This window comes from Aplidium turbinatum, chromosome 2 (genome assembly GCF_918807975.1).
Source record: "Aplidium turbinatum chromosome 2, kaAplTurb1.1, whole genome shotgun sequence".
NCBI lineage: Eukaryota > Metazoa > Chordata > Ascidiacea > Aplousobranchia > Polyclinidae > Aplidium > Aplidium turbinatum.
Genome location: NC_137473.1, coordinates 17,766,082 through 17,778,552, shown reverse-complemented (window position 1 = coordinate 17,778,552; position 12,471 = coordinate 17,766,082). Strand labels below are relative to the sequence as shown.

Below are 12,471 nucleotides of genomic sequence, written 5' to 3'. Positions count from 1 at the left end.
AATTTTGTCATTTTGTGTTGAGATAGGTTGAATGGAATAGAAAAAAACTGTCCCCAGTAAAAAATAACAAAAAAGTAATTTTGACCCATGTATAGCCCACTCCTACCATAAAATCTAAGCTGCTTGGAATTTTCATCCGAAATACCCATGGAAGCACTGGTTGAGTTGGGCTGAAATGACCCAACTTATATTTTAAACTCATGTAGATGCGGGATAAAAGAAGAGAGGTGAAAAACATATCACAGTACTTGATATAAATAGTCAGAAAACAAGCTGTCATGTTTCGATCAGGAGAAAGAACATTTGTTGTCTCATAGTGCAAGTGGCATTTAGACACATATATATGTCCAATCTGCGTCCAATAAGATATATACACATCCAGTATGCACCATGCAATCTCAAAGAAAAGCGAAAAGCAACAACTGATGTTCATCTAATTTTGATGTATATACTAATGCATTGATGGATTGGATTGTTGTAAAGACTATCTGTATGCATAAGCATTTTAATTTAAATAGTTCAAAAATAAATTTAATTCTCTTTTTATTTTTTGCTAAATTTCAATTTATTGTGGAATAAAATGCAAAATTCTCTAAAAATCTCCAAAAAGAACCTTCTCCGAAAAAGGCTGAATCCGAAGAAGCCGATTCTCTGAAACGAGCCATTCCGAAATAAAGAGGTAAGGTAAAGCGACAAATGCGTGGAAATTTGAAGAAACTTTAATGTAGCTTAAATAGTTCTTGCGCATTTCAAGTAATTTTTATCCTGTAGCTAGCCTAACATCTTGGGTATGTACTCCCAAAAAATTACGGCACTTCCGGTTCGGGTTTTTAAGCACGTAATTAAAGACTCACTACGCGCATTTTCACTCAAAAATATTAATGCGCGACGCTTATTACGGTAATGCGCACGTGGAATTTCATTGCGCGAAAACCACTAAAATAAATAGGTTTACATCATCTCTTGCACAATCGAATGAATGAATAACGGCACACAGAGCTTAGGGACGTCGGAACGCTCAAGCAGTGCCGGTCTTAGGGTATTTCAGGCCCTGTGCGGAACATGCTTTGTGGGCCCCAATGACAATGATCCAATTCAGTAGCGGCGGGAGCAGATGCCCCCTGGCCCCCAATTCTTCTGTGGATGGGTGGGGCAATGATGACAGAAGCCTTAACAGTTCTGCTGCTGGAAGCGAGTTAGCTCGTGCAATTGTGATGTAATTTAACTTCACGTGATGTCACAATGCCCCAAAAATCCTAATGTGTTGCCAGTCTGGGGGCTTGACAGGTTGCTTCAATTTTAAACCAAAAAAAAACGATTTTTAACCCATTTCCCCGCCAAATTCTTAAAATTAAATAAAAGTCAAAACACCAATCAGTGTGAACAAAGCTTGAAATTCAGCAATGACTTTGAGGTCTAGAAATTCTTAGACTGGGATAATGATGCCAGGCTACTAGTATATTGATCAATGCACATAGGTCATGTAAAAGAGCTTACTTTTTATGCAGCAAGGTAATTGAAATTCGGTCATTGAAATTAGTCGGCAGCTGTGGCCGAGTGGTTAGCGCGTTGGGCTCGCAGTCGAGAGCCTGCATGTTCGACTCCAGCCACTCGCACTTGCTGTTGTTTCTCTGGGCAAGAAACTTTACGATAATTGCCTCTACCTAGTGATCGATTTTCGAGTAATGGGTAGTACCAAATTTAAGTCATAAGTAGAGTAGACAACCGGAAACAGACATTGCTGTCGGCTGCAGCGTAGGTCAGGTGTATGTCGGAAGGCGTACACCGATGCATAGCGCTCAAGTCCGCTTTCCCGCAATGCAGGATAAAGATAAACAAACAAACAAATATTCTATTATTTTTTAAGGTTTAGACTAATTTACCTATTCATTTAAAGTCACTAGACTAGACTGCTTACTGGTACTAGCTAGAAGTCCTGTAGGCTATCTAACCCTAGTCGCTAAAAAAATCCAAGCAAGCATTTTCTTATGAATATAGGCTATGACTATGCTATGATGTCAACAAAACTTTTGAATGTAATGTAAAGGCAAACCAAACGTGGTAGCCTATAGGTTTCATCGAAAGGAAATATGCTTGCAATCGCCTAGTTGGTTAAGCTAAACTTCGGTAGCCTACCGTACAGTAGCCTAGCTACCGGCCAGCATAAATTGTCATTTTTACATCGTTTCATCGTCGCCAGACGTTGAAATCGTGTAAAAAAGGAACTTTTGCTGATCAGGTATAAGTTGCAACTGAGAAATATTTACAAAAGCCATTCGATTTGTTCAAAGATCCGAATTAGCCTAACAGTTCGTATTTACATTGATTCAATGTTTGAATACGTTGAATCACTCGGTCTATCGTTTTTTTTTTTTACATTGATTTCACGTCTGAACAGGTTGATTCGATGCAAAAAAAAAACTGTTTTGCTGACTGGCGCGCTTGTAAATGCAATGGTCATTTCGACGATCAATTGCAACACTGATTTGCTCCAAAATTTCAAAGTGCGTTTCAATAGTTTGGCAACCCATTTTTTCATTACCATGGCAACCAGAGAAAAAGGAGAACTCCTCTCACTTTTTCAAAACGCTGGCAGCTAAAGTGTTAATAGGTTTGGATGTGCCTACAGATTATTCCTGGTAGTTTCGCACAGGGGCGCCGGAAGCGGGGGGCAGGCGAGGGCGGATGCCCCCATGGCCCTCAATTCTTCTGTGGATGGGGGGGCAATGATGACAAAGCCTTAATAGGTTATTCCTGGTAGTTTCGCACAGGGGCGCCGGAAGCGGGGGGGGCAGGCGGGGGCAGATGCCCCCTGGCCCTCAATTCTTCTGTGGATGGGGGCAATGGTGCCCTTTTACTTTTTTTTGCTATATCTTATCTTAAAACTTAATAAAAAATTGGCCTTTCAGCAACAAAAGTGCCATTTTTTATAACCCTGCCCCCAGTCAAAAATCGTTCCGCCGCCCCTGGTTTCGCATACTTGTAGAGGCTCTTGACGTAAGGCCGGTTACCGAAATATATATCGTAAAACTTAATAAAAAATTGGCCCTTCAGCAACAAAAGTGCCATTTTTTATAACCCTGCCCCCAGTCAAAAATCGTTCCGCCGCCCCTGGTTTCGCATATTTGTAAAGGCTATTCACGTAAAACCGGTTACCGAGATATATATCTCAAAACTTAATAAAAAATTGGCCTTTCAGCAACAAAAGTGCCATTTTTATAACCCTGCCCCCAGTCAAAAATCGTTCCGCCGTCCCTGGAAGATGCTGTCCTACAAGCATAGTAACCGACATCAGGGTTGCCAGCATACGCGCCGACTCCCGGGGGGCGGCGCCCCCCGTAAATTTATGGTTGAGGGGCAACAAAAATCTTTTACAAGTGATGTTTCAAAGATAAAATACTTCGTGAGAGATTTAGATCATTTTAACGGACTTAGAGAATGCCGAAAGCGAAAAACAGCCTGCGTTACTCTTGCCCGCAAAACAACAGCTGATCACATGGCTTTCTCTGGAACGTGAATTACTACTGAGATGCGCACCGCACGCACGCTCACAGTCACACACTGCTTATCTTCCGCGCGTGAGGACCAACTTCAAAGTCAAAACGCGTGGTAGCGAAAAAGCGAATGCGAGGTTAAATGTTTATTCTCATTTTACGAGTTATTCAAACGTCCGTTAGATTTTTTGTGACTTCAAACATGAAATCGATTTTAGCAAACTTTATCGAGTTGAAACTACGACACACCGAACAATTACATGAATACAGCTTGGAAATCATACCGTATGGAAATTTCAAAGTAGAGTGTAGAGTAACTTACGCTGCTGGAATAGTCACGTAACTATTCACTGCAGTATTACGTAAACCAGCTAAATTAGACGAGCTATTTTCAACGAGGTCGCCCGGCTGTGAGATCAATTATGATTCAACAGAACGCATTGCTTTGTTCGCAATGTGTGAGAATTAAATTGAAAACCGATAAAACAAAAGGTGTTTAATGGTCTTGGTCGCAGATATTGCCTGCATTCACGTCTCTTACCTCTATTATCACCTAGCCAACCTGACATCATTGTTTTATGCGGCCGCTAAGGTTTGACATCGACTTTAATGATCATGGAATGTTACGTAATAAGAACGATTATATAGTACACGCAAAAATAAAAAAATTGATCTCTTAAAACAGCTCTTTTTGCTGTTTTGTCTACTGAGCTTTGCATATTGCTCAACAAGTGCAAAAAGTTTAGAATTGACAAGAAATCATTAAATTTGAAAGTTAAGTTTGAATCTTTGCAAATAAACGTATTCAAAACTTTTACTTTGGCCGACGCCATTTCACCTTCTGTAACCTACGTCGGCAATGATTTTGCCGCTGCAAAAATGCGTTAATTTTGAAAACTGCCGAGCTGGGGACAACAGCTTGTCCCGTGTATAAGTTGAACCTGTCTTTTTGAGATGAAAACCATTTGTGAAAATCTCGATCCATATTCGAGTATATACGGTATTCGATAAAAGACTATAAAGACTTTCGATAAAAAACAGAAGAGAAAACACTTCGCCGTTGTTAACGCTTTGAAGGAAAGTAATTAGCAAAACGTGCGATACGAGGTTAATAAAACTGATAGCGGGTTTCCACTCTGCTTGAAATCATGATTGTTTTGCGTTTTATTTCGATAACTTCACTGTCTTGATCGTTGTTATTCACTCGCACGAAAAGGAAATGAATCGGCTTGTTTTCCAGCTGTTCTAATTATGAGCTAATAATATCAAAATTATTACGACTAGGCGTACTGTATGCGTAAAACTAATCGTTTCAAGCAGCGGTTGTAATAAATTCGGTTTGCAACCTAGGTGTCAATATAAACAAGATGGTAAGCTTAATCAAAGACTACTTATTGAGTAAAGTAGCGTTATGGTCATGATGTCATCACCTTTCTCGCCCCCCAAGGTTTTTTGAAAAGTCGGCGCCTATGGTTGCCAGATTATGAAAAGGTCTTAAAGCCAAATTAATACAAAAAAAAACCCAAACTGATATTTATCTGTTTCTATTGAAAATAATACATGACTTGTGACTTTTCTTTTTAGTCACACGTTATCTTTTCAGTTGTCTGAGGTTTACTGTAGCCTTTTTCTGTTTTCTAGATGTTGTTCTTTAATTTCTTTACCTGTCATAAAGTAACAGTTAAAAGTAGCAGTTAAGATTTTCAAAGCAACGGTTAATAATAGTTACTAGAAAAATAAAAGTTGGGCACATCTCTATTACGAGTATTAAACAAGTATAAACAAGATTGGCCTTAAGAAGTAATAATAATATATTATAATATTGAAACAATGAAAACTATTAATACTACAAAAAGTGCTCAATGCTAAGCAAAAAGGCAAAGCAGAGCAAATTAAATCAAATATAGTTATTACTATCTGAAGCCTTTACAAATTGTTTCACCTAACGGATCATCAGAAGGTCTTATTCAAATAGAATTTAATTTATTTAAAATAGATTCTATTTGAATAAGACCTTCTGATGATCCGTTAGGTGAAACAATTTGTAAAGGCTTCAAATAGTAATAACTATATTTGATTTTATTATAATATTGAGAAATATTGATTATTATGCATTTTAAAGAGTATTTAATTGTAAAAAAGGCTAAATTTAAGGCAAAATCTAGAAAAAGGCCAAATGTATAATTTCTAAGGCCAACAGAATCTAAAAAAACATTGGTGGAATCTGGCCTTAAAAAGTCCAATCTGGCAACCCTTGCCGACATGACGCACGTGTCTTTGGCCTGGCGCGCATAGCAAGATCTGATGCGATTTGACTTCGATCATGTGCTTTCGTTAAAAACGAAGCAATGCAATGAGATTTAGTTTGTTTCTTTTGATATGACGATAGTATCTACTCTTCACTGCAAAACAAGAAGAAATGGCGTTCGTACAGTTTCTGACGAGGCAGCACAAGCAAAGTTAATTCGACTACCAGCAAAGTAGTTATTGGCGTGAAATTAGCTAGCTAGATTTAGTTACATTTGAAGAGAAAATTTTCTACGAAAACAACCTCGCAGCTTGACCATCCAAATGCCATCTCTGGAATAGTCGCTGAGCACCTCACAAAAAATTACTCAGAATTTCTCAACATATATACAGACGGATCCAAGACCAACACGAAAACCGGATCTTCCTTTTTTGTAAACCGCCATGGAATAAAACGCTGTTTCACAATTAATAGATCCGCATCTGTGTTCAGTGCCGAACTGTTTGCAATAAAGGCTGCACTTATATGGGTAAAAGAGACCAAACAAAGTAAGTCGGTCATCATTAGCGACTGCTTAAGTGCACTACGGACGATTTCAAATCCAACTTGGACAAAACACAGCTTAATCAATGACATACTTCTGCTTCACTCCAACATTATGTATATCAAATACAACAAAAGTAAAGTTTTTATGGGTTCCTAGTCATGTAGGCATTCCTGGAAACGAAACTGCTGATTTCTTAGCAAAACTTGCTTCAGGAGCCATACCAGCAATACCAACATCAGCCATTACCCCCATCTCCGCAAACACAAAACTCAGCCTAAGCGAAGTCAAAAACCTCACCAAAGATCTAGCTCTGCAAAAATGGAATAATCATTATATAAACAGTACCACAGGCCAACTCTACAAATCTATATATCCTGACACCAAAAGTGCAGGAACAAACAAAGTGCCTGACCATCCAACCGTTTTTAGACTCATCACCGGTCACTGCCGTTTAAACCAACACCTCTTCAAGATCGGATGCCACACTTCTGGACTATGCGACACATGTATGACCCCTGAGACTGTGAATCATTTTCTATTTCATTGCAGTAAATATGCAACTCAAAGGAAGTGTCTTGAACAAAATCTGAGCAAGCATGGAATAAACATATCGGTGAAAACTTTTGCTGAAAATCGTCCAACTACTACACATCTGCTGGCTTTTATAAACTCCTGCAATAAGCTCATTTAAATTATTGTTTTAATCACTGTAATCATCCATGTTATGCTGTAGTGCACCCGTGTCGTGTCTGCTCCCAGCCAGAGATCGATCGCTTTTTACATTGATTCAGCGTCTTTAGACATTGAGTCGGTGTGGAAGGCAATTGATTTGCTGGCTGGGCTTTCCTTATTTTGTTTCAGTTTGTAACACCAAGTGTGCAATTCCAAAGAAGTACCTGACTTTCGTGGGCCTAACCTCCTACAAGAATTTCTTTTCCACTAATGATGTGTTTAAACTACTGTATCGTATTATGTTGTGTTGTGTCGTATTGCACCCTTCACTATGCCCTGTTGTGTTCTAACTGTGCTAAATAGCTATTATAATAATGACTGTCGCTAAAAGACCATAGATGTTGTAAAGCGACATAAAACAAACCATAACAATCAATCAATCAATTTGAAGAGAAAATTTTCTACGAAAACAGAAAGGTAAGATGTTACATTTTGTATCATTGCAAGAATGATGCTAGTGCTACATAATTCACCAGTCAGAACCTAAAATATTTTTGAATGTTTATTATAATTTACACCTCCGGGCATTCGAGGCCTTTTAGCTGTTACGCGCATTTGTCGCTTTACATATACCACAAAAAACAATCAGGAAATCAGCATTAAAAAGGCAACAAACAATAGACGGTTAGCGACCAAGCGTGTTTTCCAGAACTTTCATTTTCTGACAAGCATACCAATTATTGTTTTTAACATTTAATTTTCAAAATAATCCAGTACTGATGCAAGCATGTATTTAATATTGTTAAATCATTGTGAAATCACATTTTGCATGCTTTTCAGTCATTGCAACAAGCACTTAAAATCCACTTATCATTCTGCTGTTACAGTAAAATATGATCTTTCTATGTATGGCATGTCATATGCGAAGAATTGCCAATGCTTGCATTAGTTAAATATCCTTGATGAAAAATACTTGTTGCTTTAATAAGCATCATTTCACTTACTTCAGATGTAAATAATTTGTCATAAAATGAAGAAAAAGCTCCCAAAATGCATTTGTGCGTTTCAAAGTTACTTGATTCAGCAGTTAATGTGACATCACAGTACGTTTGCGATGATTTTCTGTCCCTTCAAGATAAAGGACATCAGAAATTAATAAGCAAGTTAAAAGATATATATTAATAAGCTTTGCTGCTCAGCTAGATGGCAGTTTGAAATATAAATTTATCATACGTTTTTTGTAATATGTATCATATGATATAATATATAATAAAAGATTATTATAAATTTAGTCAGTTTTAATGTACCGTAACATATACAATATGATATACAACAAATATATATATATATATACCGGTATAGTTATATATATATAATACATATATATATATTATACATTTATACTGTATAATATTTGAAATGCAAGATTGCAGGTTGATTAAGAATTGTATGGCACTTTATAAGCACAGTTTATTTGAAAAAGTTTTTTCCCATTAGGCTATTCATTTAGTTGAAAAACTAAACACGTTGTGGATTTGCTCAGACAACAAACTGTCAAGTTTTCCAACCAAACTTATTACAGTACGGATGTGACTTATTAGCGGAAGAGGATTTAACTCTTTGAATCTGTGGAAGTGAAATTCTTGATAATACAATAACAAATGATTCAAATTAGTTTGTTGTCAAAACTTTTTAATTCATCATGCTAAACTTTCTAAAAAGTTGATTGCATTAATTTATTATGTCTCTAGGAAATTGAAAAGTAGAAAAACAAGCTTGATTTGTAGGTTGCTTCTTACTTATTCAGCTTAGAAAAAACTTCCCATAAATGATCACTTTTATAAACTTTCTTTCTCATGATTGCATGCAAGTCTGTAAAAAAAGGTAAAAAATTAATATTGGTAATCACAAAAAGGTTAAAATTTTGTCAAAAGCAAACTGTGATAAAATGTGATTTAGGAATAATGCTGTTGATGTTTTGTGAAAAAAATGGTATATATATATATACATTGTCAACACAAGTAATTCTCCCAGCATTAAAAGTAAAATTTGTTGGTAAAAAAACAATAGATTTACACAAAAGTTTCAATCTAACAAAATGCATTTATCTGAACATTTAGCTGGTTTCAAAAGTTTCAATGTTAGCATTAGCATGCTGTACACTAAGCAAAACTCATATTTACTTTTATAATTATGCTCATCTTATTTCACTAAAAGTACAACTACAAAAATACGAAACTGTGTTTTACTGCTACAGTGACAACTATTACATTCATCATAAAGTGCATTCTTAGATTAAAACAATGTAGGCGTAAAACTCAAAATCTTCACAAACGTTGTAAGTGATCAGAAAATATAAATGGCTTAGTCACTACCGTATGTACAATGTACAGTATCTACAAAGTACAGGGTCATCAATAATAATTGATGTTATAACTTCAAACAAATGTAGCTACGGTAGCCTAGATTTAACAAATGGTAGACGATTTTTGAGTATCATAATAAACATATATATGTATACAGTAATATTATTGTCAAATAAGTACATATATATTTAGGAAAAACAAGTTTTACTCAATGTGTCCGCCATTTGCATTGATAACAAGTTGGAGATGCTTCAAAACAGACCTGCATTCCTGCAAGAGTCACAAATAACTGTTTAAGGTATTTTGGCTCTATCTATTTTCAGATTAGCCTTCAGTGCTTCCAAACTTTGGTGGTGTTTAGTCGAAGCCTTGCTCTCCAGGTAAGACCAGATGCCAAACTCTAGGGAGTTCAGGTCTGGAGATGAATGAGGCCATTCTTCCTTGGAAATGAAGAACGGTACATTGGCTAAAAGCCAGTTTTGCGTTCTCTTAGCTCCATGTGAAGGGGCAAAATCTTGTTTGAATGACCAATTACGTTTTTTGAAGTGTTTCTTTGCCCAAGGCAACAGTGAACCATCAAGAATATCATTTCAGTAGTTTTCTTGGTTCAATTTCACTACTTGGTCCACAAAAATCAATGGACTCTTTCCTGATACGTTGACTGTGGCCCACACCATCACTGATGCCGCCCCTTGTCTCTGAGCGACTACCCGGGGTTCCACATCACCATCTCTTGATGAAACACGATCATTGTGACTGTTGAAATGATGCTGGACATCAAATTTCTTTTCATCGCTAAACACAAGGTTTGGCAGCGTGCCTTCTCCTACAATGTGTGAGAGCAGAAGTCTGGCTCTGGAGAGACGTTTCTCAATGGTATTGGCATTTAGCAACTGTTTCTTCATGTGTTTGAATAGGCTCATCTTCAAATCCTTCTTGAGAACTGTGAACATGGCACCATAGGCCACGTTCGCCTCCTTTACTAGTTTTTGAATTGGATCTCTTGTAACGTTAATTATTGATGACCTTGTACATATTAAAAAACAACAAAAAACTTGTTGAACCTTATTGTTTACCTTGTTAGCAGTACATTAGGGTGCAACCTATTTCGATCGATCTGCAATCAGCGACTTCGGCTTTTTTTTCTCAATTTTTTCAGGGTTCGAAATGAGGGTATGAAGTATTCAGGGTACAAAATATGTTGCATCCAGTACAGTAGACGATGATATCTCTTACAAAACGATTATTTTGTGCAAAATTTCAAAGATGTTTAATTGTTTAGGCTATTAATGTGTGGAAAGAAATATATATAAATAAAGCGTTCATCAATTACTATAATATCATATATATAAATAATAAATAAATTAGAAATGAAATTAAACCTTAAAATTGAAAACCCACCTTTGGTTTGTGGTAAACAAATGTTGACTGCTACTCTGATCAGCGACTTCCACTTTATTATATTCTCTTGATCTTTTCAGTTTGTTTCTTGTTTGTATGCGGAAACTACAATCAGCGACTTGGGCTTTGTGCTATTTTTTCTCTCGATCTTTTCAGGGTACGAAATAGGTTGCACCCTAAGTAGTGCATACAGGAGACGTCTAGACAAGTTGTAATTCTATCTTAATTAGCTGTAAAATAATGCAATATATTTGTACTGAACCTGCACAACAGCTATGTAACCCCCAGCCTTTGTGTGTTTAATTTATTAGATATTTTGGGTAGCAAAAGATAAGTTTAATGCAATAAACTTTGCTATCACAAATGTCCTGTCTGTTGAAAATTGTGCATTGTTTATAGGCAGTGGCTATTTGACCGGCTTCGATCTTTTAATCTGAAACACTGTTTGACCGGTCATGACGTCACTATATAGGCACTTTTTTCTTTTTCTCTTTCAAAGCAAAAGATGAGAAGTGCCTATATAAGTTTTAAATTTGACAATTGTATTCAACTGGGTCAGTGGTGCGTACCCTAGGGATGGGCAATTCAGAATAATTCACTATTCTAGAATTATTCCGGAATACTAAACCGAATCCAGAATCGAATCCAGAATACTGAATCCTATTAACTTCCAGGCTCCAGCAACACAAAAAGTAAAAAATTTCAGACACAAAAGCTACACAATCAAAGTAAATGTTTGTTGCAATGCAACACATTAAAGCTGGGTTTAGACTACGTGCGTTTTACGTGCGGTTTTGTTGCGTTGCGATTTCCGTGCGTGTTGTCTCAAACAGCTCGCGTTTACACCACAGTCTCTATATTACTAGTCTGGAAGCTCAATGACGTTGCTATGCAAGGGTGTGTCTTAGGATTTGAGACAGCGCCTCAAGTGGAACGTTGGAACTTTGCAATTCGTAGCCAAAAGTCTAGGTAGGTTTAGCCGAGTAATGTCAACTGCAGGTTGTTTTAACTTTAAGTAGGCTAAATTCTTATTTGCAGATTACCGCTAAATAGGCCTAGGCCATTTTTTCTTATTATCAGTTTATCCTACTAAGTTAGTCTAAAGTTTACACTTTTAGTTAGCACGCTAGTCACTGATTAAAAATGGGGTTTGTATAAGGTTAGGAATGGAGATGTCTGAGTTATCATATGCAGTTCACTATTCTAAATATGTTTGCCCACAATCTTAGGACAAATCTAAACCACTTCAGATGCAGATATAGATAAGATATTAATACTCACTCTGTCTTAATGTACTGAAACTACCATGTAATGCTATATTTAGATAATCTTCAAGTTTGGTATGATACCGTATGCAATTTAAAAACAAAGTCAAATGTGGAAAGATTTATACGTGAAAAACTCTTCAATGGAACATCAAATAAGTCTTGGATCAAGCTGGGTTGTATACTTTCATTATATGCCAATAAATTCCATCCAATTAAAAACAACAATAAAGCAAACAAGCATAAGACTGGGCTCTGCCCAGGTTAAGCAAGCAAGGAATCAAATTGACTGCTTGCTCCCATTTTCATGGAGTCAAAATGAATTTTAGGTGCCATTCAAATACTGGTGAATTTTTTTCTAAACCTTGTGTTTTGTTAATTCAATTCTGTAGGCCTAGGCTATTTAAGCTAATTACCTTTTAGCCTACTAAGCTACCATCAGCTAACTGTTGTTTTAGGTTTATGTTCTTAGTCAGCA

General features: G+C 36.6%; 1 protein-coding gene across 2 annotated transcripts in view; it reads right to left on the bottom strand.

Moving 5' to 3' along the window:
• Positions 1-10,920, bottom strand: part of LOC145764770 (uncharacterized) — a 38,622-nt gene extending 27,702 nt beyond the window's left edge. Inside the window, exons 1-3 of one of the 2 annotated variants that reach the window (XM_082576436.1) lie at positions 10,729-10,920; positions 8,761-8,833; positions 7,966-8,089 (exon numbers count right to left, since the gene is read on the bottom strand). In XM_082576436.1, the coding sequence (XP_082432562.1) occupies positions 7,966-8,089; positions 8,761-8,819 (183 nt within the window). In that variant the 5' untranslated portion in view covers positions 8,820-8,833; positions 10,729-10,920. Of the gene's footprint in view, positions 1-7,965; positions 8,090-8,760; positions 8,834-10,728 lie in introns of those variants that run through there. The other variant, XM_082576438.1, reaches the window with a different exon arrangement.
• Between the last annotated feature and the right edge of the window lie 1,551 nt (positions 10,921-12,471).